At 43.6% G+C, this 22,988-nt stretch overlaps 2 protein-coding genes across 13 annotated transcripts; both read left to right on the top strand.

Annotated features, from left to right (window-relative positions):
- Positions 1–3,333: 3,333 nt before the first annotated feature.
- Positions 3,334–13,740, top strand: hao2 (hydroxyacid oxidase 2 (long chain)). Of its 11 annotated transcripts, none has more exons than XM_020054705.3 (9): positions 3,334–3,417; positions 4,259–4,319; positions 9,966–10,136; positions 10,237–10,388; positions 11,030–11,313; positions 12,250–12,468; positions 12,692–12,850; positions 12,950–13,036; positions 13,492–13,740. In XM_020054705.3, the coding sequence occupies exons 2-9, from the start codon at positions 4,300–4,302 to the stop codon at positions 13,621–13,623; spliced, it is 1,224 nt and encodes a 407-aa protein (XP_019910264.1). In that variant the 5' UTR covers positions 3,334–3,417; positions 4,259–4,299; the 3' UTR covers positions 13,624–13,740. The 11 variants fall into 11 exon arrangements, with proteins under 11 accessions (XP_019910264.1, XP_010878571.1, XP_019910272.1 ...); XM_010880269.5 differs by having other exon boundaries at positions 3,345–3,417; positions 12,950–13,019; positions 13,492–13,638; XM_020054713.2 differs by lacking the exon at positions 3,334–3,417 and adding an exon at positions 6,423–6,469 and having other exon boundaries at positions 4,301–4,319.
- Positions 13,741–13,836: 96 nt separating this feature from the next.
- si:rp71-68n21.9 (kelch-like protein 9) lies at positions 13,837–22,679 on the top strand. 2 transcript variants are annotated; one of them, XM_010880267.4, is made up of 9 exons: positions 13,837–14,730; positions 15,337–15,390; positions 15,633–15,996; positions 17,158–17,290; positions 17,782–17,978; positions 19,362–20,184; positions 20,505–20,618; positions 21,607–21,815; positions 22,086–22,679. In XM_010880267.4, the coding sequence occupies exons 1-9, from the start codon at positions 14,675–14,677 to the stop codon at positions 22,371–22,373; spliced, it is 2,238 nt and encodes a 745-aa protein (XP_010878569.2). In that variant the 5' UTR covers positions 13,837–14,674; the 3' UTR covers positions 22,374–22,679. The 2 variants fall into 2 exon arrangements, with proteins under 2 accessions (XP_010878569.2, XP_010878570.2); XM_010880268.5 differs by having other exon boundaries at positions 14,682–14,730; positions 15,314–15,390.
- The last annotated feature ends 309 nt before the right edge of the window (positions 22,680–22,988 follow it).

The following is a 22,988-nucleotide window of genomic DNA, read 5'->3' as shown; positions in this document are numbered from 1 at the left end:
CCAGTAGAGGACACCAATTATGCTCTAAACTTGAAATGTTTTTTATCCATGGGTGGCACAAAGAGGGATATAGGGGAAGTTAATATACATTTCTCCCATATCAGAGGGATATGGAAGGGGGTTATTATATACATTCATATATTATTTTCATAACAAAATGTAATACAAAATGATAAAGTAAGCTCCACATTAACACGGTGCTGCTGTCACATTCTGTACCTAACTATAACTAGTGGAAAGAAGAGGGATATGTATTATAGTACAGTTTACGTTCATGATTGGTGGGTAAAGCTGAAATTGGCGCTGGCAGGATGAGGAAGTGGCGCTCTCTCTGTTCCTCAGGCTCTCCTGTGAAAACCCACTGACTGGACAGTTCTCCGGCATCTCAGACAAATTCACAGACACACACAGGCCTGATACCCAGGCCTAACAAACACACACAAGTACACAAAGACACGCACAAACAGGCCCTCTCTCTCTCACAGACACACACCGTTACAGCTGTAGTACCTTCAGCCAGAGCCAGACAAGAGTCACCACTCGTCTCGTGAGAGCTGTCCAAAGTGCTGAACACCACCAATTAACCTCCTGGTAATCCGGACCCTGAAAGCAACCTGAAAAATGTGTACAACTTTGGAAGCAGTGTGAGGTATGGTGTCACAGTGAGAATACAGTAGAGCGTGGTTTGAGTCATTAGGGCCCTCTGGCAATTAAACTGTGAGTTATGTTGTCAGTCCTTCCCAGACCTCAAACATCGTAGAGACATTCATCAATCGTTCCCTACATGGCTTTACATAAACACATTTCTGGCCTTTCTTCACAATGCAGTTATGAAGAAACCATGGATAACTGCAGAATCTCCCACCATTAAACAAGGAGGGACAGATCTCTGAGACACCCCTGGCACAGTTTTGTATGATGTATGATGCATTTCCTAGGTATAATAATCTCAATACTGATTGTAAACAAGGGATTAGTTTTCAGAAGCTGTTGAATTGTCAGTCTTCACCTAATGGCAGAGTTGTACCTGGAACAGAATGCTGAACATTGTAGAAGTATAAAGAATAGAACACAATCTACTATACTCTTCCAATCTGACGTTCATGTTTGATCTGAACTATCTGAACATTATGTGCTGTAATGTATTTTCCTGAATGTCTAAAGCCTCAGATTATATGTCCAACAATTAACCAGCAGTATATTTTACAGATACGTATAAATAAGGTCTGATGCATAAGGGCTGGCAAACATTTTCATCATGCCACTGAGAAGCTTGGCAACTGCTACTAGTTTTATGATGCCTGAAAACAGCAAGTTGATAGTTACCAATAAATACAACATGTTTCTCCAGCTAAGAGGAGTGTTTTGGTTTTAATCACACTCTATACAGTCTTATATAGGAATACAGGAGTTTACTCATAAAGAGAATTAAATGTTTTTGGATATATTTCTAAAAACATAATAGCTGAATTTTGTTGCAGTCCGTTTGCATTAACAGTAAAACAAAACAATTCAACTGAAAATATGCAATGAAGTTCCTAAGTGCCCAAAAACTTAAATGAAACAAACAGTGTTTTTGTGTAAAAAATAAATGTTGGCGCTTTTCCCCTTCACTGTGTGTTTTCGGCATGGATTAAATTATTATTTATTTTACATTATGGCCATCTTGGGCTTTACTGTTATTTTTTATGGTGCTTAGTGCAGGTATTTTGTGTTATTTCTTCAGTACTGGTTACACCTGATGTCACTACATTGTGGATTTCTGCATGGCATTGTTTGTATTGATTGATGCCTTCTCATCACAGGTCTTCCATTAGCTGTAATTGTATCAGACGTTTCAGTGAGTTTGGCCTAACATACAGCTCCGTAAAAATGAGGAGACTTTTCTTACCTTTCCAAAAAAAGTTGAAAAGGATATTTTTTTGTGAGGAACAGAAGTGTTCAGTTTGCAGTGGTCTCTTAATTTGAACCCCTCTGTTCTTCACTCAAAACCTTCCTTTTCAACTTCTTTGGAAAGCAAAGAAAAAGGTGCAGTGGTCTCTTAATTTTTTCCAGAGCTGTATCACCTACTTTGTATCAACTTCTTAAGTCTGCAGGGACAGTTCTCAATTCATTGGGTGGTAAACTGAACAAAACTTTGACCCCTGGTCATCTGTGCTACAGTCCCCTGATCCAAAGACTCTGATCTGCAGCCAGCATTGTTATGGGCCTCAGTGCACGGTGGAACGAAATGGTGAGACCCAAATGTATAGAAAGAGGGGAGGAGGCTTAACTAGGGCAGGAAAACACACTAGCAATCCAGTACACATGTCCCGGGCTGGCCAGGCCTTAGCCCGGGGGAGAAGCAGCATGTGGAGGAGGATTGGATGCAAGATAGACGCCGTGATAGGCATCAGAGCCAGCTGTGCATTAACACAATTTACACCTCACTTAGGGCAGGTAACGGAGCCAAAGGGGTCGCCAACGCGTGAGACTTGGCCAACACCTCAGAAACCCGCCTTCGTTCCTAAACCGCTTTCAACACCGGGCCGCTGACTTTGCCTTCGCAGTCCTGGAATAAAAACAAAATAAAACACTCAGCAAAGAGCTGTTTTAAGAGGCCCGGCTCGGTTACTACAGAGGTTGTATTTACTTGGAATAAATTGAATTCCAAAGTAGTAATGAAATAGAGGCAAAATCTAATTTAACATCACAGCTCCCACTGTTGTTTTAGAACGCTTGAACAACGTTTTCGGGGTGTTTCGTTACGTTCGTGGCGAGTTCAGCCACTGTGACATTTATTGAATTCAGTCTTATTCCCTCACTCAAACTATATAATCTATCCTCTTTCTATGCACTAAAAAAGGTGTGTGTGTGTGGGGTGGGGGGGGGGGTTATTCAGTCTCCTTTTGAGAACAGGTTTGTCATTTCCAGAGCGATTTCGATTGTAACAGTTTCCAGTCGACAGGACACTGCACACACAAAAAGATGAAGACAACAAATAATCAAACACACAAAAAGAGGTAGCCTTTCACTCATATCCAGAAAGCTACACAGACACAAGCGCGCAGACAAACACCAACACACACACACACACACACACTCCAGTGAGTAATGTCACTGTCACTCACTAATTCACACTAACCATCCAGCCATACACACCACAGAGAAGGATTGCTATGCTATCCCAACTGTGTGCCTTTCATCAGACACGTACAAAGAGGGAACAGGGGCCCCATACTGCTGACAGGGGGGGTTCGTGTTGAGCCAGTGTCTGTGGGTGCGGGTGGTAGGGGGGTGGAATCAAAGGGCTTCGGCCAATGGGATGGTGCGGAGCGTGAGCTGTCCGGGCCCCTGACACTGCCATGCTCTGTCACACGTATGTCACATGAGAGGTGACAGGCCACGAGAGCAAAGCAGGACAGGTTAAAGGACAAGGTAAGACATCTGCAATGTTTTTCCTCCCCCCTCCCCCCCCCCCCCCCGTGGCATTTGTTTGCACATCCTGTAGACCTCCGTTCATAGCAGAGCCTGGGTTACGCAGAGGGAGAGGACGAGAGCGGAGGAGGCTGGAGTGAAAATTCCAACGTGCATTGTTCAGTAACACCATCTCGCTTTGTAAACAGATACGTAGTTACCTCCTTTGACTGTATTAATGTCATTTTGCAGACACTCTTATCTCAAGCGACAGTAGTCAACGCACACATTTACATACCGGCTTGATTCATGTAACAAGTAATGAATTCATAATAATTTACATGATAAAATCTATAGTGAGCAAAACCTTGAAACTGTCTAAAGATAACACTGTGTTGTTACATATGCTTTTTCATATACATGTTTATTTACTTCTAATACACAGCTATTCTTCTAGAAATACACTCAAACAATGTGCTTTGAACTGAGAATGGCTAAATGACCATCAGTGAGTGACAGGTGTAGAGAGGGAGGCAGGTTTGCTATTTTAACGCTATGCACACATTTCTTTGAATGACAGCTACTGTTGCTGAACAGTATAGGAGGAAATGTAGCACGATGGCCATGGGATATTACAGTATTTAGAAAGCCTTTATTTAGTATTACACTGCCCTCAAGTGTTCAGTGTTCATACTGTTATCAGTCACAACCCAGGATATGCACAGGCCAAGAGTTACACACAGGATACAAATAAATAAGAATACCATAAATTATTTTCTCTCTTTTCGGATTTGTTGCGTTAGAGGTTGACACTGACTTTCAAGCTGTCGATTAACGGTTGTCCTATTTTTTTTTAATCCAGGTTATGACATTACCAGGAGTTTTTAAGTCCATCCCGAAACCATGAGCACAGGCTGTAACCGGTGAGTGGGTCTCTGTGGGTGGATGCTCTGGTCCGAAGGGGACGTCAGATGCAGTCACATGTAGCCGACATGGATAGTCCAGAATATCTCAGTCAGGAAAATGTAAAGACAAACAAATTGTAGTTTTACATCTGACAAATCTGTGATAATTTATATCCAGGCTACAGCAGAGCTACAAGGAGTCCGTACTGTAGTCTATACTATTACTGTAGACTATACTGTTACTGTAGCCTGTATTGTCACTGTAGTCTATACTGTTACTGTAGCCTATACTTACTATAGCCTATACTTACTGTAGTCCATACTATTACTGTTGCCTATACTGTTACTGTACCCTGTATTGTTACTGTAAGCTATACTGTAACTATAGTCTATACTGTTAGTGTTGTTGTGTCTTACTGACCAGGCTGATGTAAATTTGCTTCACGGACTCTAAATTATTATACTGCTATACAATTTGCTATCAATTTCAGACTGAGAAGTTTTTTAAGTCATTAGTGGTGACAATAAAATGGGGGATGTGAAAAGCAAGGTCATCATCATGAATCATCGTTAATCAGAGTATCGATGCCAATGACACATTTTTAAATCACCACTGGTGCAAAACATTGGTTTCTGGGACCAATCAGAAAGGTTTTAGTGTGTTTGCATGGGCCTGGAATAGCTTGATCTAGATGTGGGGTCACCTGATTTAACAGGATTGTGAGAAATACTGCGCATAGAACAGCAGAGCAGTTTTGTACTAAACCTAGAACAGTTTAAGATTTTTTTTTTAAGTTACACCTAATTTCAGAAAGAAGCCTTTATAACAGAATGGACTGGGCCATGCACTAAATCCTTCCATGGGGAAATTAGTATAATCAATAAAGATCATAGACAAGCATTGCCTTATGATCTTTCGGAACATCCAAAAACATTTCTGAATCACTTCCAACCATACGACTATAACTACTATTACAAAACCATCCAAAAATATTTTCACAAACTCTGATTGTAAAAGGAAAAATGTGATATTGATTACATCACCTTTTTAAGTTGGTGGGGTCACGGGCCAAAATGTTTTGGTGGAAGTCCACCATGCATGTCCCCAGCTGTACTCTCGTACTGTAGATAATGTGCAATCTGGCTCCCCTGTCTGCAGGTTGCTATGATATCAGCAAATTTTCAGTCTTTGTAAGAACAATAGGCCCAAAGGTCACGGCGGGGTCAAACTCACAGGGTAGTTGTTTATATCCAAGATTAATTTTCATCAAAGGCACATTTATAAAAAATATTTTTTTAAAGTGTGAGGTGTGCGGTATATTTTCTAAGCTTATGTTGTGTCTATGCGAGCAGTTACGTCAATCACATGACGAGGCACACCAGTGGGTTTTACAGCATAGGCAGCTACACGTAAGTCCTGATGCTGTAATGTGTAGCACTGCAGTGATTGGGGATGGTGTCTTATAACCTGGTAACATAGCAATCTGCCTGTCTCCACCATGCTCTCCCTAGCGAGAGAGGAGCACTTCAGTTCAACACTTGGTCAGCGAGGTATTGGCACGTAGGCACATTTTCGAAACGTGTTGCCCTTTAACATACACACACACACACAAAAGGAAAGAATCGCACAATAGGAACAGAACAAATTGCGCTGCAGACCCATGAGTTAAACAATGTAGTTGTGCTTGTGTGTCAAAGAGGACTAGAGTGGCGAGCTGGATCAGAACATGTTTTGTATATGTTAGAAGGATAATGTGTTATAGTGATCATTCTAAGATCAGGCTTACCGACATTTATTTGAGGGTACGGATGTTTTTAAAATGTCTGGCGTGAAGCCATATGTTAAAAATTGTTGCGGAGTTGTACTATGAACTTCGGTTTAGAGTTCATAGTACCACACTACAAAGGAGGGAGATACAGTTTAACCATTTGCTGACTTTATTTACGAAGCTATTTTCAGAAAAGCAGCTAGTTGTTAAGACTTGCTGTTCACAAAAGCCTTGTAAGAATTGAGGAAAACATTTTTTATTTATTGGACAGTTGTATGTCTGTTCGGTACTCTGTATTTTCAGTAATTTTCTGTTTTCATCAAGTGTCCTACTACCCCATACTTCTCCACAGATGTTCTACCGATGCTAACTGACATTTTGTGAAATCACAACAACTAGGTAAATACATTTCCTATTCATCTTGACAAACTGGTGCCTTTCACTTGAAAGTAACAAAGACATGACTGCGCAGTTTTTTAGTATTGTTATAGTTTTTATATCCAGCAAACAAAATAGAAATGTTAATAATGTATTCTACTGTTTCTGTTGGGTTAGAATTTTACACAAGCAGCAAGGCCAGGAACTATATTCCGAAATGATTTTGCTTTTTTATAACAAGTGGTTTTTCATTGTTGTAATCAGAATCAAGTCAGAGATGGAACAGAGCCCCCTTGGAAGTTATAAATACTAGTTGCATACTAAGATATAACTCATTCATACTTTTAATAAACAAACTTTAATTGAATATACAGTTGATATAAAAAGTCTACACACCCCTGTTAAAATGCCAGGTTCTTGTGATGTAAAAGAATGAGACAAAGATACATATTTTTCCACTTTTAATATGACCTATAACTTGAACAATTCAATTGAAAAACAAACTGAAATCTTTGAGGGGGGAAACCTTTTGATTTTATTACGGCACTCAGTCTTTTTGGGTACGAGTCTATTAGCATGGCACATCTTGACGTGGCAATATTTGCCCACTCTTCCTTGCAAAAACACTCTAAATCTGTCAGATTGCGAGGATACCTCCTGTGCACAGCCCCCTTCAGATCACCCCACAGATGTTCTATTGGATTCAGGTCCGGGCTCTGGCTGGGCCATTCCAAAACGTTAATCTTCTTCTGGTGAAGCCATGCTTTTGTGGATTTGGATGTGTGCTTTGGGTCGTTGTCGTGCTGAAAGGTGAACTTCATCTTCATCTTTCCAATGGACGCCTGAAGGTTTTGTGCCAAAATTGCCTGGTATTTGTAACTGTTCATAATTCCCTCTACCCTGATTAAGGCCCTGGTTCCAGCTGAAGAAAAACAGCCCCAAAGCATGATGCTGCCACCACCATGCTTCACTGTGGGTATGGTGTTCTTTGGGACAAGTGCAGGGTTGTTTTTGCGCCAAACATACATTTTGGAATTATGGCCAAAAAGTTCAACCTTTGTTTCATCAGACCATAACACATTTTCCCATGTGCTTTTGGGGGACTTGGCAGACCATGGCTTTTGCTCTGAGATGCAACTAAGAAAATGTCAGGAAAACAGCTGAACTTTATTTGTGATCAATCAGAGTCACTTTAAATGATGCCAGGTGTGTAATGACTTCTATTTAACATGAGTTTGAATGTGATTGGTTAATTCTGAACACATCCACATCCCCAGTTATAAGAGGGTGTGCACACTTATGCAACCAGGTTGTACGTTTTTATTTTTAATTTTTCCCCCTTGAAGATTTCAGTTTGTTTTTCAATTGAATTGTTCACATTATAGGTCACATTAAAAGTGGAAAAAGTTCTGACATGATTTATCTTTGTATCATTCTTTAACATCGCAAAAACCTGGCATTTTCACAGGGGTGTGTAGACTTTTTATATCCACTGTAAGCACCAACGTTTTCCATGCTTTGTTGAACAACTAAGACCATCCACTATAAAGATCTTTTCAATTTCACTCTAATCTCTGGAGATACTTAAAAAGTATGGAAAACTGCTCATGTCATTCTATGTCAGAACGGAGACTCTAGCAACCTTGACAATTATCACCCAATCTGTAAATTATATTGTACAGCAAAGATTCCAGAATTGCTGGTGAATAAACAGCTACAATATTCTCTGACATGAATATGCACAAATCAGGATAGAGCACTGTGACTGCAACCAGTCTGGTGGTAAATTACATTGCTAGGGCCTTGATAAGATGAAGTGTGTTGCCCAATTTATTGGTCTGTTAAAGGGACCTTTGAAACAGATTATTTGCTTTAAACTATTTATTTAAATAATGTTGCATGTTTGTGGTGTCATAATTGGTTTCATGATAGGACTCAGGCTACTGTGACAGAGGTGGTCATATTTGAACTTGTTGATGTACATAAAGGTGTACCCCGAGGCCTCATTCTGGGTCTTCTGTTCTTAATGCTGTATATTTCACTGACATTGGAGACTCTGTGCAAAATTGTACAGTATGGTATCCCACTGCACTGTCTATGAACCAAGCCTTTGTCTACTTACAGTCTGACTTCCAAGCATTAGAGAAGTCTCTCTTAGATGTTAAATTGGTGCTGAATGCAAACAAACAAAAATACATGATATTCTCTAGGTTGCATAACTGTGGTTTGTTTCATTCTTAAATTACCATCCTTGGCCACAAACTGAACGACTTGATGACAAGTTCTTTAAAAACGCATGTTACTGATTTATTGAAAGGAAATGAAAAATTCCTTTAAAGAAATAGGTTCTGTATATCTTTTGATATTAAAATAGAAATAGTCCAGGCCAGTTTTATGTCTGTCTTGGACTATGGGGATAGAATCAACTTCTTATAACATTTAATTTTGTCTTTCAATGTGCCCTTTCGTATTTATCTGGGGATATATAATTTCTATTACACCTGTCTCCATCACACCTGTCTATCACACATGATTCTATTGTTACCTGTCTCCATCACACCTGTCTATCACACATTAATCTATTGTTACCTGTCTCCATCACACCTGTCTATCACACACGTTTGTATTAATCATGTTTCTATTATACACCTGTCTCTATCACACGATTCTATTGTAACCTGTCTCTGTCACACCTGTCTCCATCACACCTGTCTATCACACACGTTTGTATTAAACATGTTTCTATTATGCACCTGTCTCTATCACACGATTCTATTTTAACCTGTCTCCATCACACCTGTCTATCACACACGTTTGTATTAATCATGTTTCTATTATACACCTGTCTCTATCACACGATTCTATTGTAACCTGTCTCTGTCACACCTGTCTCCATCACACCTGTCTATCACACACGTTTGTATTAAACATGTTTCTATTATGCACCTGTCTCTATCACACGATTCTATTTTAACCTGTCTCTATCACGCCTGTCTCTATCACACATGATTCTATTACACCTGGCTCTATCTCACGTTTCTATTACACCTGTCTCTACCTCACGTTTCTATTACACCTGTCTCTATCTTACATTTCTATTGCACCTGTCTTTATCACACATTTCTATTACACTTGTCTCTAACATACATTTCTATTACACCTGTCTCTATCACATGTCTCTATCCTATAGTTTTTTCTTGATATTCAGCTGGACATTTGGGCAACATGGTTGCATCCAGAAGGAGTCATATACTCCCAAACATTGACATCCATTGATTGATTTTGTCACAGAGGAGTCATGGGAACATTAAACAATTGAATTTCATAATTTGCTTGGCGACCTGCCTTCAACTAAAAATTGTTAAATCTGAATGTGACTCTGAAACTGTTACTCTGTTTACAGCTCTTATAACCAGGTGACCTTGGTTGAACTGACATAACTGTTACTCTCTGTACAGCTCTTCTAACCAGGTGACCTTGGTGGAACTGACATAACTGACTAATGACATTGTGACAGAGATCATATATCCAGCAGAGAGGGGGTCCGCTGTGCCGAGATGGCCATGGTTTGTCTCACAGACTTTGAGGAGTACGCCAAGGAGCACCTCTCCAAGGCCACCTGGGACTACTACGCGGCAGGAGCAGACGAGTGCTGCACGAGGGATGACAACCTGTTGGCCTACAAACGGTTCGTACATCTCCCCGGTACACAACCCCACAGTTCAGTTCACTAGCGTCACACCGAAACTGTTGAGTGACAACATCTCGTCCCATCGTCTCGGTAACAGGATCCGACTGCGACCGCGGATTCTCCGCGACGTTTCGGTGAGTGACACCAGGACCACGGTGCAGGGGACGGAGATCAGCTTCCCCGTCGGCATTGCCCCCACCGCCTTCCACTGCATGGCCTGGCACGAGGGAGAGATGGCCACCGCCAGGGGTGAGCACAAAGACGATTCAACAGCAGTAATGGTCGATCTGCGCAGGCCGACAGCTTTGTTGTCACTAAGCATCATAGGGGAGGGTCCCCTCAACGTCTGTCTTTCCCCTCAACGTCTGTCTTTCCCCTCAACGTCTGTCTTTCCCCTCAACGTCTGTCTTTTCCCTCTCGTCTGTCTTTTCCCTCTCGTCTGGCTTTCCCTCAACATCTGTCTTTTCCCTCTCGTCTGTCTTTCCCCTAAACGTCTGTCTTTTCCCTCAACATCTGTCTTTTCCCTCTCGTCTGTCTTTTCCCTCTCGTCTGGCTTTCCCTCAACATCTGTCTTTTCCCTCTCATCTGTCTTTCCCCTAAACGTCTGTCTTTTCCCTCAACATCTGTCTTTTCCCTCTCGTCTGTCTTTCCCCTCAACGTCTGTCTTTTCCCTCAACATCTGTCTTTTCCCTCTCGTCTGTCTTTTCCCTCTCGTCTGTCTTTTCCCTCTCGTCTGTCTTTTCCCTCTCGTCTGTCTTTTCCCTCAACGTCTGTCTTTTCCCTGAACATCTGTCTTTTCCCTCTCGTCTGTCTTTTCCCTCTCGTCTGTCTTTTCCCTCTCGTTTTCTCTCTCACCCTCTCTCGCTACCATCTGTGTGTCTTTCCCTCAGCCGCCGAGGCAGTAAACACCTGCTACATCACCAGTACGTACTCCACCTGCTCCGTGGAGGAGATTGTGGCGGCGGCCCCTAATGGCTACCGCTGGTTCCAGCTTTATGTGTACCGGGACAGGAAGCTGTCTGAGTCCATTGTTCACCGTGTGGAGGCCCTGGGCTACAAGGCCTTAGTCCTCACCGTCGATGTGCCCTACACTGGGAAGCGCCGTGACGACATACGCAACCAGTTCAAGCTGCCTCCGCACCTCAAGGTCAAGAACTTTGACGGGGTCATCCAGGTAATGGTAAACCAACATAACTGTCACTATGTTTTTTTATTATTTTCTTTATTTTTGGATTATGTTGGATTATTTGATTTCACACGACTGACTCAACCTGCAACTGAGAAGTTCCAGTGAACATAGCTTGTATTCCAGGCACCACATCATTTTGCAATTTGAATGATTTTTTAAAAATAATTATATATTTGAACTTTTTGAATTGTTTTCAAAACACTGTAGGAGTTATGGGTATTATGGGATTATAATGGTATTCCCTATACAAACAAATGCTAGAACAAATAATTTTATAAGTAAATGAACCCTATTCACTTATTTAAAAGAAACTATGGGTCCTATTACCTTCAAATCTGAAGCGTTTATGACCTCAAAAGAAAACCTCTGCATTACAAAAATCTCTACTGAGTATAATTAAGGTGGTATTCATTTGAATGGGTCAAACGTCTTAGTTATAACAGCAGGTTTCATCTGAAGACATATCTTGGAGGACAGTCCCATGGTAACATCTGATCTGCAGAAGGGAGTGAAAGTCACGGCAGGAGTCACATCCTCTTGCAACATCCCTCCCAACTGTCCCCACTGTCCTATGCTGTGTCAAATGTATCCATTTCTATCTCACACGCTTGGGGTTTTACAAAACAAAACCTTCAGCGCCAGAACCTCGAACGGCCGCGTCGTAGCGGCAGTGAGATGGTCACTGTGAGACAAGATACAGGAAGCCTCTATCATCCCACACAGAGGAAGCTACGCACTGTGAATGCATTACGTTGCCTCGCTGTACAATCACAACTAATGATGTGGAACTATTTTCGAAATTCCGACTAGTGTCGTGTGTCCCATCCCGTCCCCCCACCCACGAGGCGTCGTTCTATGACGCATGTACTGCGTGTGCCGCGCGCCGTAACGTGTCACGCTTCTCTGGTCGGCGCCCCGCAGGAGGCGGCGGGTCCGGAGGAGTACGGGATCCCCGCCAACACGCTGGACCCCTCCATCAGCTGGAAGGACGTGTACTGGCTGCAGTCTCTCACCCGCTTGCCCATCGTCATCAAAGGCATCCTGACGAAGGAGGACGCCGAGCTGGCCGTGGAGCACGGCGTCCAGGGCATCATCGTGTCCAATCACGGAGGGCGCCAGCTGGACGGAGGGCCTGCCACGGTGAGCACGGTCGACCGTCAACCCGGGTTTCACCTCTGACCCGCGCTGCGGTCGGGCGCAGACACAACGCAAACGTACCGTCAGCGACATGTCGGGGTTGAGTAACCGTCCGTTTGGCGGGACCTTTTCCAAAAGGCTTGCCGCTCGTCTCCCCCCCCCCCCCCCACTGACAAGTAGGTTTCTGCTTCTCTGCTGTGTTTTCGCCCGCTGTCCGCCCCCGCAGATCGATGCGCTGTCAGAGATCGTGGACACGGTCCAGGGGCGGATTGAGGTGTACCTGGATGGGGGGATCCGCACCGGCAGTGACGTGCTGAAGGCCGTGGCGCTGGGGGCCAAGTGCGTGTTCATTGGCCGGCCGGCCGTGTGGGGCCTGGCCTACAAGGTAAGCGTTGACGCTGACGCACGTCCGCCACGCCCGGGTTAAGGTCACATTCTGAGAATGACAAGGCGTCCCCCTCCCTGCTGGTGTCTGCTTCCTCAGGGTGAGGACGGGGTGCGAGAGGTGCTGCAGATCCTGAACGACGAGTTCCGTCTGTCGATGGCTCTGTCTGGTGAGTGGGAGGCCTCGGTACGTGTGTGATCACCTTCCTGTTTGGGACTGAAAGACATTGGTCAGCATCCCATCGACGTCAAAATGATCCACTATAAACATGTTGTCTGGACCCCCACCCCCCAGATTGTCTCTGTCCCTGTCCATCTCATCATGCTTCCTACCTGGACTAGGTTTTATAGACTCTGGACATAGCCCACATTTATTTATTAATTATAACAACTTGTACTCTTAACATTTCCACCCGGCACAGCCAGAAGAGGACTGGTCACCCCTCTGAGCCTGGCCCCTCACTAGGTTTCTTCCTAAATTCCGACCCCTCGTAGGCAGTTTTTCTTAGCCACTTCAACACTGTTGTTGCTTGCTCCATGGGGTTTAAGGCTGGGTGTTTCATAAAAGCACTTTGGGACAACAGCTATGTAAAAAGGGCTTTAAAAATTTATTTGATCGATTGATGGTTTCTCCTCCCTCAGGATGCAGGAATGTGGCTGAGATCAACAGAAACCTCATCCAGTTTGCCAAACTGTAACACGGGGGGGTGCAGGAACAAGCTAGATGACTACAGTGACAGCAGAAAAAGCAAGATATCCACTCAGTTGGCGTAACTTCCCATTCCCACGTCCAACTGGAGTTATGGACAAAAGTACGACACCTCTTGAATCGTGGAGAACCAAAACTGAATGAGATGTCAATCTAATAAATCCTACATTTTAATAGTTTCATCAGTTTTGACTGCCTGAGTTCATGGAAAAATAACCAGACACATTGAAATACGAGCAAGCATGCAATGCGGCCAACAAAATCCAAATGGTTATTATTCAGCTCATATACATTATGTTGACATTGACAGGTTGTGACCATAGTTATGTCTACCTATATTCCTAACTCTCATTGGCTGCTGACCCAGAATTAACCCATCCATTAGGAGAAGTTGGCTTTTGCAGCTCTGATGAGGATGGCAGTGAATATGGTGAATAAAGTGAAAAGAAAATCTGTTAAGTTAGATTTGCTTTTAGGTCAGAGGGTAACTATCCCCCAACCAAAGCAGATGGGAAGAAGATATTACTGAGCACTTCTGGTTTGATTGTGTAGAGCATTCCGGCTCATAAGGTTGTGAATGGAGCTGTGGGGGAAATGTGTTTGGGTGGTTGGTTTGTTGGAGTGGTGTTACATGGCCAGTACAGTTTCTCTGAGATCCAAGTGACATCACTCAGAGACACAATGACCTGAGAACCACTGTCAACCAAATAGAGTAAAATACATTTAAAATCATTTCTGCCTTGAATCTTTTTCCTATTTTGTTACTTTTTCTTCTTCTAAAACCTGAAGTATTTAGACAACACATTTCTAATTATAAAGGGGTTCTAAAGAAATCCATTTTACATGGCCGAGACAAAAAGGCTGAGCAACAAGTCATTGTATGCATCTGCCTTTATAACACCTAATGCACCCAAAGGCAAAGAGGTGAGGCTTACAACAAAAAAGAGAACTGACACAGGAAGTGGCTGAGGTCTTGGTTAGATTTTAACTGTCTTTGCTTCTGTTCACATACTGATCAACATAACAGTCCCAGTCTGCATCAAGCTGCCGCGAGGAGACAAATAGTCATCTGAAAAGCCTTTGAGAGTGCATTTCTGTCTGGTGGTTGTTGTGCGTATGTCGAAAGAAGGCCCGTCATTTAGGGAGAGCCTGTTCATAAGGATCACTTCAAGGTAGGTTGTTTTCTTTCTTCTTATGATTGACAATGACAGATGTAACGTACACTTCCTATGAAGTTCACTACAGAATCTGACCAAGTCCAAAATCTACAATATAAGCTTAAATAATGAATTGAGGCCCTAACGGTCGTTAAACTATGTCTAATTAGCAATATTATTGCCCACTCGAAATATATAAAAAGAAACTGACATTTTACAAGCAAGATCCTTGTGAGATACCGCAACATACGTTGTTGAATGTCAAAATTGAAAGCGTATACGTACAGTATAGAAACAATATGATCAGAGAAGACATTATATCCGCATAAGCAGCTGTTGGCCTGTTCTGAGTCATACTGCAGAATTGTTCCAGACCATTTACAAACGACAAAAAAGACAGTTTGAGCAGTTTCATTTCCCAATCTGAAAGTTGTTTAGAGTGAAGAGTGAAAAAAAAAATTATTAACCGTCTGGATATCTATTCCAACATGCTTATTATTCTGTTAATGAATCATAATTTCCATTTTGAAAGTTGTAGGAGTGAAAAAATGTAACTTGTTGATAAGACATCTACAGTATTTCATTGTGCTTGTTTTAGTGTTGTTTTATGTCTCTGTTAAGGAATCTTTCCTTAAGGGGCAGCAGGAAGTCCAGCAACAAACCAACTGAGATGTGGTAGGTTGATTGGAATGTTTGTCATTTTTTAAGTTGCATCTGTCTAGGAACCAAAGGGTTACTAGATAAAATCTTAGTGAACGCATGATGAAAGACCTGTCTTTCTGTTTCTGAGAAAGGCAGTGAAGCCCAGGTTGTTGCTGTAAATGTGAATTTGTTAGAATACAAGATTATTGTATTCCATAAACATCCATGAGCTGAGGATGACCCAGCGGCTCTCGTGCCCTCTGTCCATGTTCTAGGGGCAGTGGAGAGGAGAAGGAGAGTGGCCAGGGGAGGCTTCACAGGAGACTGTCTCGTCTGGGGAGCAGAAGCTCTCTTAGAGAGCCCCCAAGACCCCCACCCCAACCTGTCCAACCTCCACCCCCTGTCCAGCTTCCGGTCCCCGCTCCGGTCCCAGTCTCAGCCCCGGTCCCAGCACCAACCTTGGCCCCAGCAGAGAGGCCCATTAGCCCACCCCAGAAACCTCCAACCCATCAAATCCCAGTCCCTAAACCATTGGCGCTTCCCCCCAGAATCCCTGAAAACAGCCTGAAACCAAGCCTCCCTCCAAAGCCTCTAACCAGAGTGTTCAGCAGCAACAAGCATGGTTCTGCAGTCCTACAGGTACACACTAACATCCCAAATGCCAGACAGAAAAAAAGAAAATATGTTGGCCTGTTACTTGGCTAAAAAAATAGTTTTTAAGTCCTAATACTATCTTAAGAGGGTTTTTCAGTGATCATCTGAATGTTTGCTAACCCCATTAGACATTGATGAGACATTGAATGAAGTGGATCTAAATCCTTAACTGATCAGACACTGAAGTGGATCTAGACCCTTAACTGATCAGACACTGAAGTGGATCTGGACCCTTATCTGATGAGACACTGAAGTGGATCTAGACCCTTAACTGATGAGACACTGAAGTGGATCTAGACCCTTAACTGATGAGACATTGAAGTTGATCTAGACCCTTAACTGATGAACACTGAAGTGGGTATAGACCCTTAACTGATGAAACACTGAAGTGGATCTAGACCCTTAACTAATGAGACACTGAAGTGGATCTAGATCCTTAACTAATGAGACACTGAAGTGGATCTAGACCCTTAACTGATGAGACATTGAAGTTGATCTAGACCCTTAACTGATGAACACTGAAGTGGGTATAGACCCTTAACTGATGAGACACTGAAGTGGATCTAGACCCTTAACTAATGAGACACTGAAGTGGATCTAGACCCTTAACTGATGAAACACTGAAGTGGATCTAGACCCTTAACTAATGAGACACTGAAGTGGATCTAGACCCTTAACTAATGAGACACTGAAGTGGATCTAGACCCTTAACTGATGAACACTGAAGTGGGTCTAGACCCTTAACTGATGAACACTGAAGTGGATCTAGACCCTTAACTGATGAGACACTGAAGTGGATCTAGACCCTTAACTGATGAGACATTGAAGTTGATCTAGACCCTTAACTGATGAACACTGAAGTGGGTATAGACCCTTAACTGATGAAACACTGAAGTGGATCTAGACCCTTAACTGATGAACACTGAAGTGGATCTAGACCCTTAACTAATGAGACACTGAAGTGGATCTAGACCCTTAACTGATGAAACACTGAAGTGGATCTAGACCCTTAACTGATGAGACACTGAAGTGGATCTAGACCCTTAACTAATGAGACACTGAAGTGGGTCTAGACCCTTAACTAATGAGACACTGAAGTGGGTCTAGACCATTGATTGAAGTATAACCTTATTAATCCTGCTCCAGGGGTTTGAAATGTTCCGTATTGATGAGACCCTGTGTGATGTCATCCTGGTGCCTGGGGACAGCACTGACACCTTCCCAGTACACAGAGTGATCATGGCCTCTGCCAGCGACTACTTCAAGGCCATGTTCACAGGTTAGTCTGGGAAAACCACTTTGAATAGTGCAAATATAATTAAATATCAACATTCATTGTGTCACTATTAACTGCTCATCATTTGACTCAAGCTGTTTTTATTTTACGGAACTTTCACTAAGACCTAGGCCACAACAGAGAAATATATGGAAGGAAGCAATGCCAGTCAGGTTCTGCAACTCATCTGAAAATACTTGCAGTTCAAACATTAATTGATAGGAGTCGGTTTGGTCATTATGTGTGGCCTGATTCTGTTGTGTTTGCGATCACCATCAGCAGCACCATTTTCATGTTACTGTTGTCATATCAAATCGTTTTTCAACATGTTTTGGGGAAATCTATAACTCCCCATCAAAAGACAAAATGATCCATGCAAAATCCATCTTAAAACAACTGCACAGGTTAACTTTACACATGTTAACTTGGATCTGCATGTATGGATCTGCATTCTCCATACATCTCTCCATACCTCTCCATTTTCCTCTGTCAAGGGGGTATGAGGGAACAGGAGATGAAGACTATCAAGCTTCATGCGGTGAGTAAGACCGGCCTGAAGAACATCATCGATTTCATCTACACATCCCGGCTGAGGCTGAGCATGGCCGACCTTCAGGACACTCTTGAGGCTGCTAACTTCCTGCAGGTCCTCCCTGTCCTTGGCTTCTGCAATGACCTGCTCAGTACTGAGGTGAGTGGATCAGCACTTAGAAATGTCATCAACAAATACTGAGAATTTTTCTTACTGTGAAAAACTATAAATCATGGTGCATTGTTGGGAAGGCAAATCTAAGTAAATCTATCAAGTGAATGGGTTAAGTGTTTCCAATTGTTTGACTGGTACTGTGGGTTTAACGTAAACTGTCCAAAACAAGGGCACATCGTGTAGTGAACACAGTTCATGACACATTGATACTTTATAGTATAGAAATGGGCAAGTGTTTTTAATTTTGACGTGTTGTCCAGCCCATTCATCCATTAAGTGCTTTCAATCAGTCTCACCCCACATACAAGATAAAGTCAATCAGAGTTTCAGAGGGTATGGGTCTGTTCGTCTATTGACTCGTTTGCGGCAGATGAGAATGATTGCAGGGCTTACTGTGCTACATCAGACCATGATCAAGCCAAGGTGGAAGTAAAACAAATAATAACTTGAACTCAAGTTATGTTTTTCAAGAACCATATCTGGTCAATCATTATCTCGCAACACTGATTGTTTCCTAGTTTGCTTAATGACCCAGCATCCTCCCCTGACCTACTTTCACATGATGTTGGGCTAAGCAAGGCAAATGCTCGGTAGTCAGTGCTCTCAGCTGTTGATTTTTCTCAGCTATTTCTGCCCAAAGAAAGCCACGGGAAAAAGCTTAATGAGCACTTCGAAGCAGAGGTTTGTTTTTTTGAGTGACATTTGTAATCCCTTGGATTTCCTTAATTTCAAATTACGTGATAGGGATAAAACCATTATTGACGTATTACATTTGTCAAAAAAGCACAATCTATTATGTTTACTACTTATCAGCACAGATCACTGCTGATATCACAGGAATGATGATACCTGTTTCTAGTGAGAGGGGTACAATTCTCTGCAAAAGCTTGTGAACTGAGAAATGTCATGATGCATAAAACAGGTAGACAAAAATAATAACATTTTGAAGAAAAATAAACAAAATTTGATGATGAGAAATGCAATTCATACACGGATATAGGCAATTCCATTTTCTGTATAGCTCAGTGGGTAGAGCTTGCGTTTGCGTTTTAAGTAAAAAGGTCAACGTTCGTGGCTGTGGGCCGGTGAATGCTTTCTTCTTCCAAACGCGAGAATATTTCCTAGTTGAGTCCCCAGTCTGATAACTAGAGGAATGGCTTAGAGAGTTGTGCAACAAAGGACCCATCTCAAACGCCAACTTACCCGAACCTGGCAGAGAGTTGTTGCAAAAAGGCAGTGCCAAAGCTGCGAATTGGACATAGGAAAAATATTTTTTTTACTGTAGAAACATACGCAGGGATACGATCCATTTTCTGGTGTAAAATGACATTCACCTACCACATATGCTGTTTTTTCTGTGTGTGCTAGATCACTGTTGATAACTGTCTGGAGGTGGAACACATTGCTGGGGAACTGCTCCTGGAGGATGTGCAGGCCCACATTGTACAGTTTGTGTGTCAGAACCTGTCAGCCCTGCTACAGTCCGGTCGCTACCTGCAGCTCTCCGAGTCCAGCATGTCCAATGCCTTGGCCAGCGACAGCCTCAAGGGCTTCACCGAGATGGAGCTGTACCGCGTCGCGCGCTCCTGGATCGACCATGAGCCCTCTACCCGTCTCCCGGCGGCCCACTCCCTGATGCGCCACGTCCGCTTCCCCCTCATGACTCCCACAGAGCTGCTCCAAATCTCCCAGGAGGACGAGGAGCGCGAAGACTCCGGGGGAGCCCTGATGCGCTCCAACACGGCCTGCGTCAACCTCCTGCTGGAGGCCAGCAACTACCAGATGATGCCCTTCCTCCAGCCCTCCTTACAGACGGAGCGCACGCGCATCCGATCGGACGCCACCCACCTGCTGGCGCTGGGCGGGGTGATGAGGCAGCAGCTGGTGGTGAGCAGGGAACTGAGGCTATACGACGAGGACAGCGGCCACTGGAGGGCATTGAAGCCAATGGAGGTTCCCCGCTACCAGCACGGCGTGGCCCTGGTCGGGGGCTTCCTCTACATCGTGGGTGGCCAGAGCACGTACGACACCAAGGGCAAGACGGCGGTGGACAGTGCCTACCGCTACGACCCTCGCTTTGACCAGTGGCTCCAGGTGGCCTCGCTCAATGAGAAGAGGACCTTCTTCCACCTTAGCGCCCTGAAGGGGAGGCTGTACGCTGTTGGAGGCCGGAACACATCCGGGGAGATCGGTGAGGCACCGCTGTCCTGGAGACGTTTTAAACGTTTGAACTGCGATTTGTAACGCATGCATTCACAGAAAGAAATGTCGCACTTTGGCCAATTTTGGTACGGGGCAGAGATAATTTTTTCAGATTTCACTATGATGTCCATGTGCAGGGACAATGATTGTCAGAAGTTTAAATGCACCTGGCTACTTAACCAATCAAAACATTTTGGTTACGTACTGTGGCCTAATTGAATGACGGTTACACAACTAATACATTGACACACAAATAACACATTTATTTAGAAATTGTAAATGTTGTATTCATTTGCTTCACTCTTTCAGACACAGTGGAGTGCTACAACCTTAGAAAGAATGAGTGGACGTTTGTGGCGCCCATGATCGAACCCCACTACGGGCATGCTGGAACAGTTCATGGTGAACTAATGTATGTCTCGGGTGAGTTTCTCAGACCACAGACTGAATGCAAACGTACCAAACAAAAACAAAAAGATGAAGACTAGAATTAACTGTTGTTATTATCCTGATGTAATCAGCTCAGTTTGACGGGAGAGTTTCTGAGTTAATGAATTCAGGTAAACAAAGGCTGTTTGTTGACCTGTTCTAATCCACTCTTACTGCTTAACGGCTTTGATATAGTTTAATAACGTTGTATTTCTCGATTGTTCTATTTCTTGACTATTAACCTTGAGATAGAAACCAGTTTTTCTCATTTTGACAACAGAAACTGTACAACTGAGTTGTAGATACAAAACTGCAGGCCGGGAAACACAAAAGACCAATAGTTGAAATAGGTCAGACTGTAGGCTCACTTCCTGATGCGGCTAGACAGAGCTTTCTATTTGACATATGCAGTGAGAGCCAGAACAAATGTTTTGAAATTGCCTCTTTTCAGAGTCTGTGATCTAGCAGTAATAGTTCTGGCTAATAACTCAATATAATTTCAAAACACCACAAAGGGCATGAAGAACACGTATTCATTTTAGGAACTTTTAAAGAACAGGTTAATTGTAGTACAACTACGAGCAGCTGCTTTCCACCCGAGGCTTGCATGACCTGGTAATGGACACAGCTCAATGCAACACACAGAACCACATCCTTCCTGTTTATACCCAAACGCATCTATTTTTCAGTGATGCTTCTGTCCCAATCTACATTGGTGGTTGACGAGGCCTTGACCCGTAGTCCTAGTTCACCCCGCGACATCTTCACTCTTTCTTTCTCAGTATCTACCTCAGCACCCATTACCATAAACCTTCCCCTTGAACACTCTGTGACAGGGTGTATTCCACATCGGATGAAAATTGAACCGAAGCCTGGAAATGAATGCGCTTTTCTTATTAAACCCATAGCAGAGCACTATGTTTTAGGAAACCCGTTGTCACGGGTAACTAATAAAGCACATGTCAATCCACTGAACCAACAGGCGGAATCACCAAGGACACGTTCCAGAAGGGGCTGTTGTGCTATGACCCCGACACAGACACATGGAGTCGCCGTGCCGACATGATGGAATTACGTGGCCTCCACTGCATGTGCACGGTGGGCGACCGGCTGTATGTCATGGGAGGGAATCACTTCCGGGGCAGCAGTGATTACGACGACGTTCTGACCTGTGAATTCTACAGCCCCGAGGTGAGACACGGCACAAGGCCTGGCTGTTGGAGCCAATCACATGAGACACAACCGCATTACCCAAAAGCACATTCACCCTGTTGCTTAACCGAGTCCTGGCGTTGATATGGCAGTCACAGGGCATGACATTTTAGGAACTTTCCATAGCAGGCAATTAATGACGATGGGGACAAATAATACAGAACCAAATGACCCACGTAGAAGAGCGGAATTCCGAGAATTCCTCATACGGTTGCCCCAAAATGACCAGTGTTCCCCATCCTTCCCTAGGCGAACCAGTGGACCGCGGTGGCAGCGATGCCGCGGGGCCAGAGTGACGTCGGGGTGGCCGTGTTCAAGGGCCAGATCTACGTGGTGGGGGGCTACTCCTGGAACAGCCGCTGCATGGTGGACATCGTGCAGCGCTACGACCCGGAGAAGGATGAGTGGGACCGGGTCTTCAACGTGCTAGAACCCCTGGGCGGGATCCGGGCCTGCACCATGACCGTCCACCTGCCCGAGGGCTCCGTGGATGACGGACAGATGCAGGACTACCCACTGGACACCGTCAAGAGCTGAGGGGACAAGCACAAGGACATGGCCTTTCCCACTCAGTTTCCAAGGCTGTAAAATGGGAGCATTTGGCAAGCTACAACTGTGGGAGAAAGGGGAATGTGTGAAGGAGCACTTCTCCAACAGGTCCTCCTGAATACTAGGCTAGGTTTGCTTCAGCTTTTGGAGTCTTTTTGTGTTATCAAGTTTTGCTTCTGAATATCTTCTTCTTGATGTTTGATGTGGAGCACTTTAAAAAAAAAAGGAAACTTTCAAGGAGATTGTTAACAAAGAAATGACTGTAGTAAGAAATAAAAATAAGCCACACCGCCACTTCATGCTTTATAAACCACACACACACCCAGTCGACAGTCATCTAACTGGTCAGGTATGTGGGGGGGTTTAGTGGTGTGGGTGGAATGTAGAGGTCTTTTCATGTGTTTCAGATGTAGCCTTGACACAGTGACACCATCCTTCAAATTCCAGATAAGACTTCTGAGAGAGGCCCTGAGAGCAGACAGAAGTCTAAACTGTTGGCTGTCACAAAGAGATAGAGGGCTTATATGTTCTCAGAAGACCAAAATGATTCTTTTGAAACCATCCCATATTGATGTTTGAGTAGCGGTGACCTTTGTGTGTGTC

Source organism: Esox lucius, chromosome 16 (genome assembly GCF_011004845.1).
Source record: "Esox lucius isolate fEsoLuc1 chromosome 16, fEsoLuc1.pri, whole genome shotgun sequence".
Lineage (NCBI taxonomy): Eukaryota > Metazoa > Chordata > Actinopteri > Esociformes > Esocidae > Esox > Esox lucius.
The sequence above is the reverse complement of the archived record's forward strand: the minus strand, read 5'-3'. Positions and strand labels throughout refer to the sequence as shown.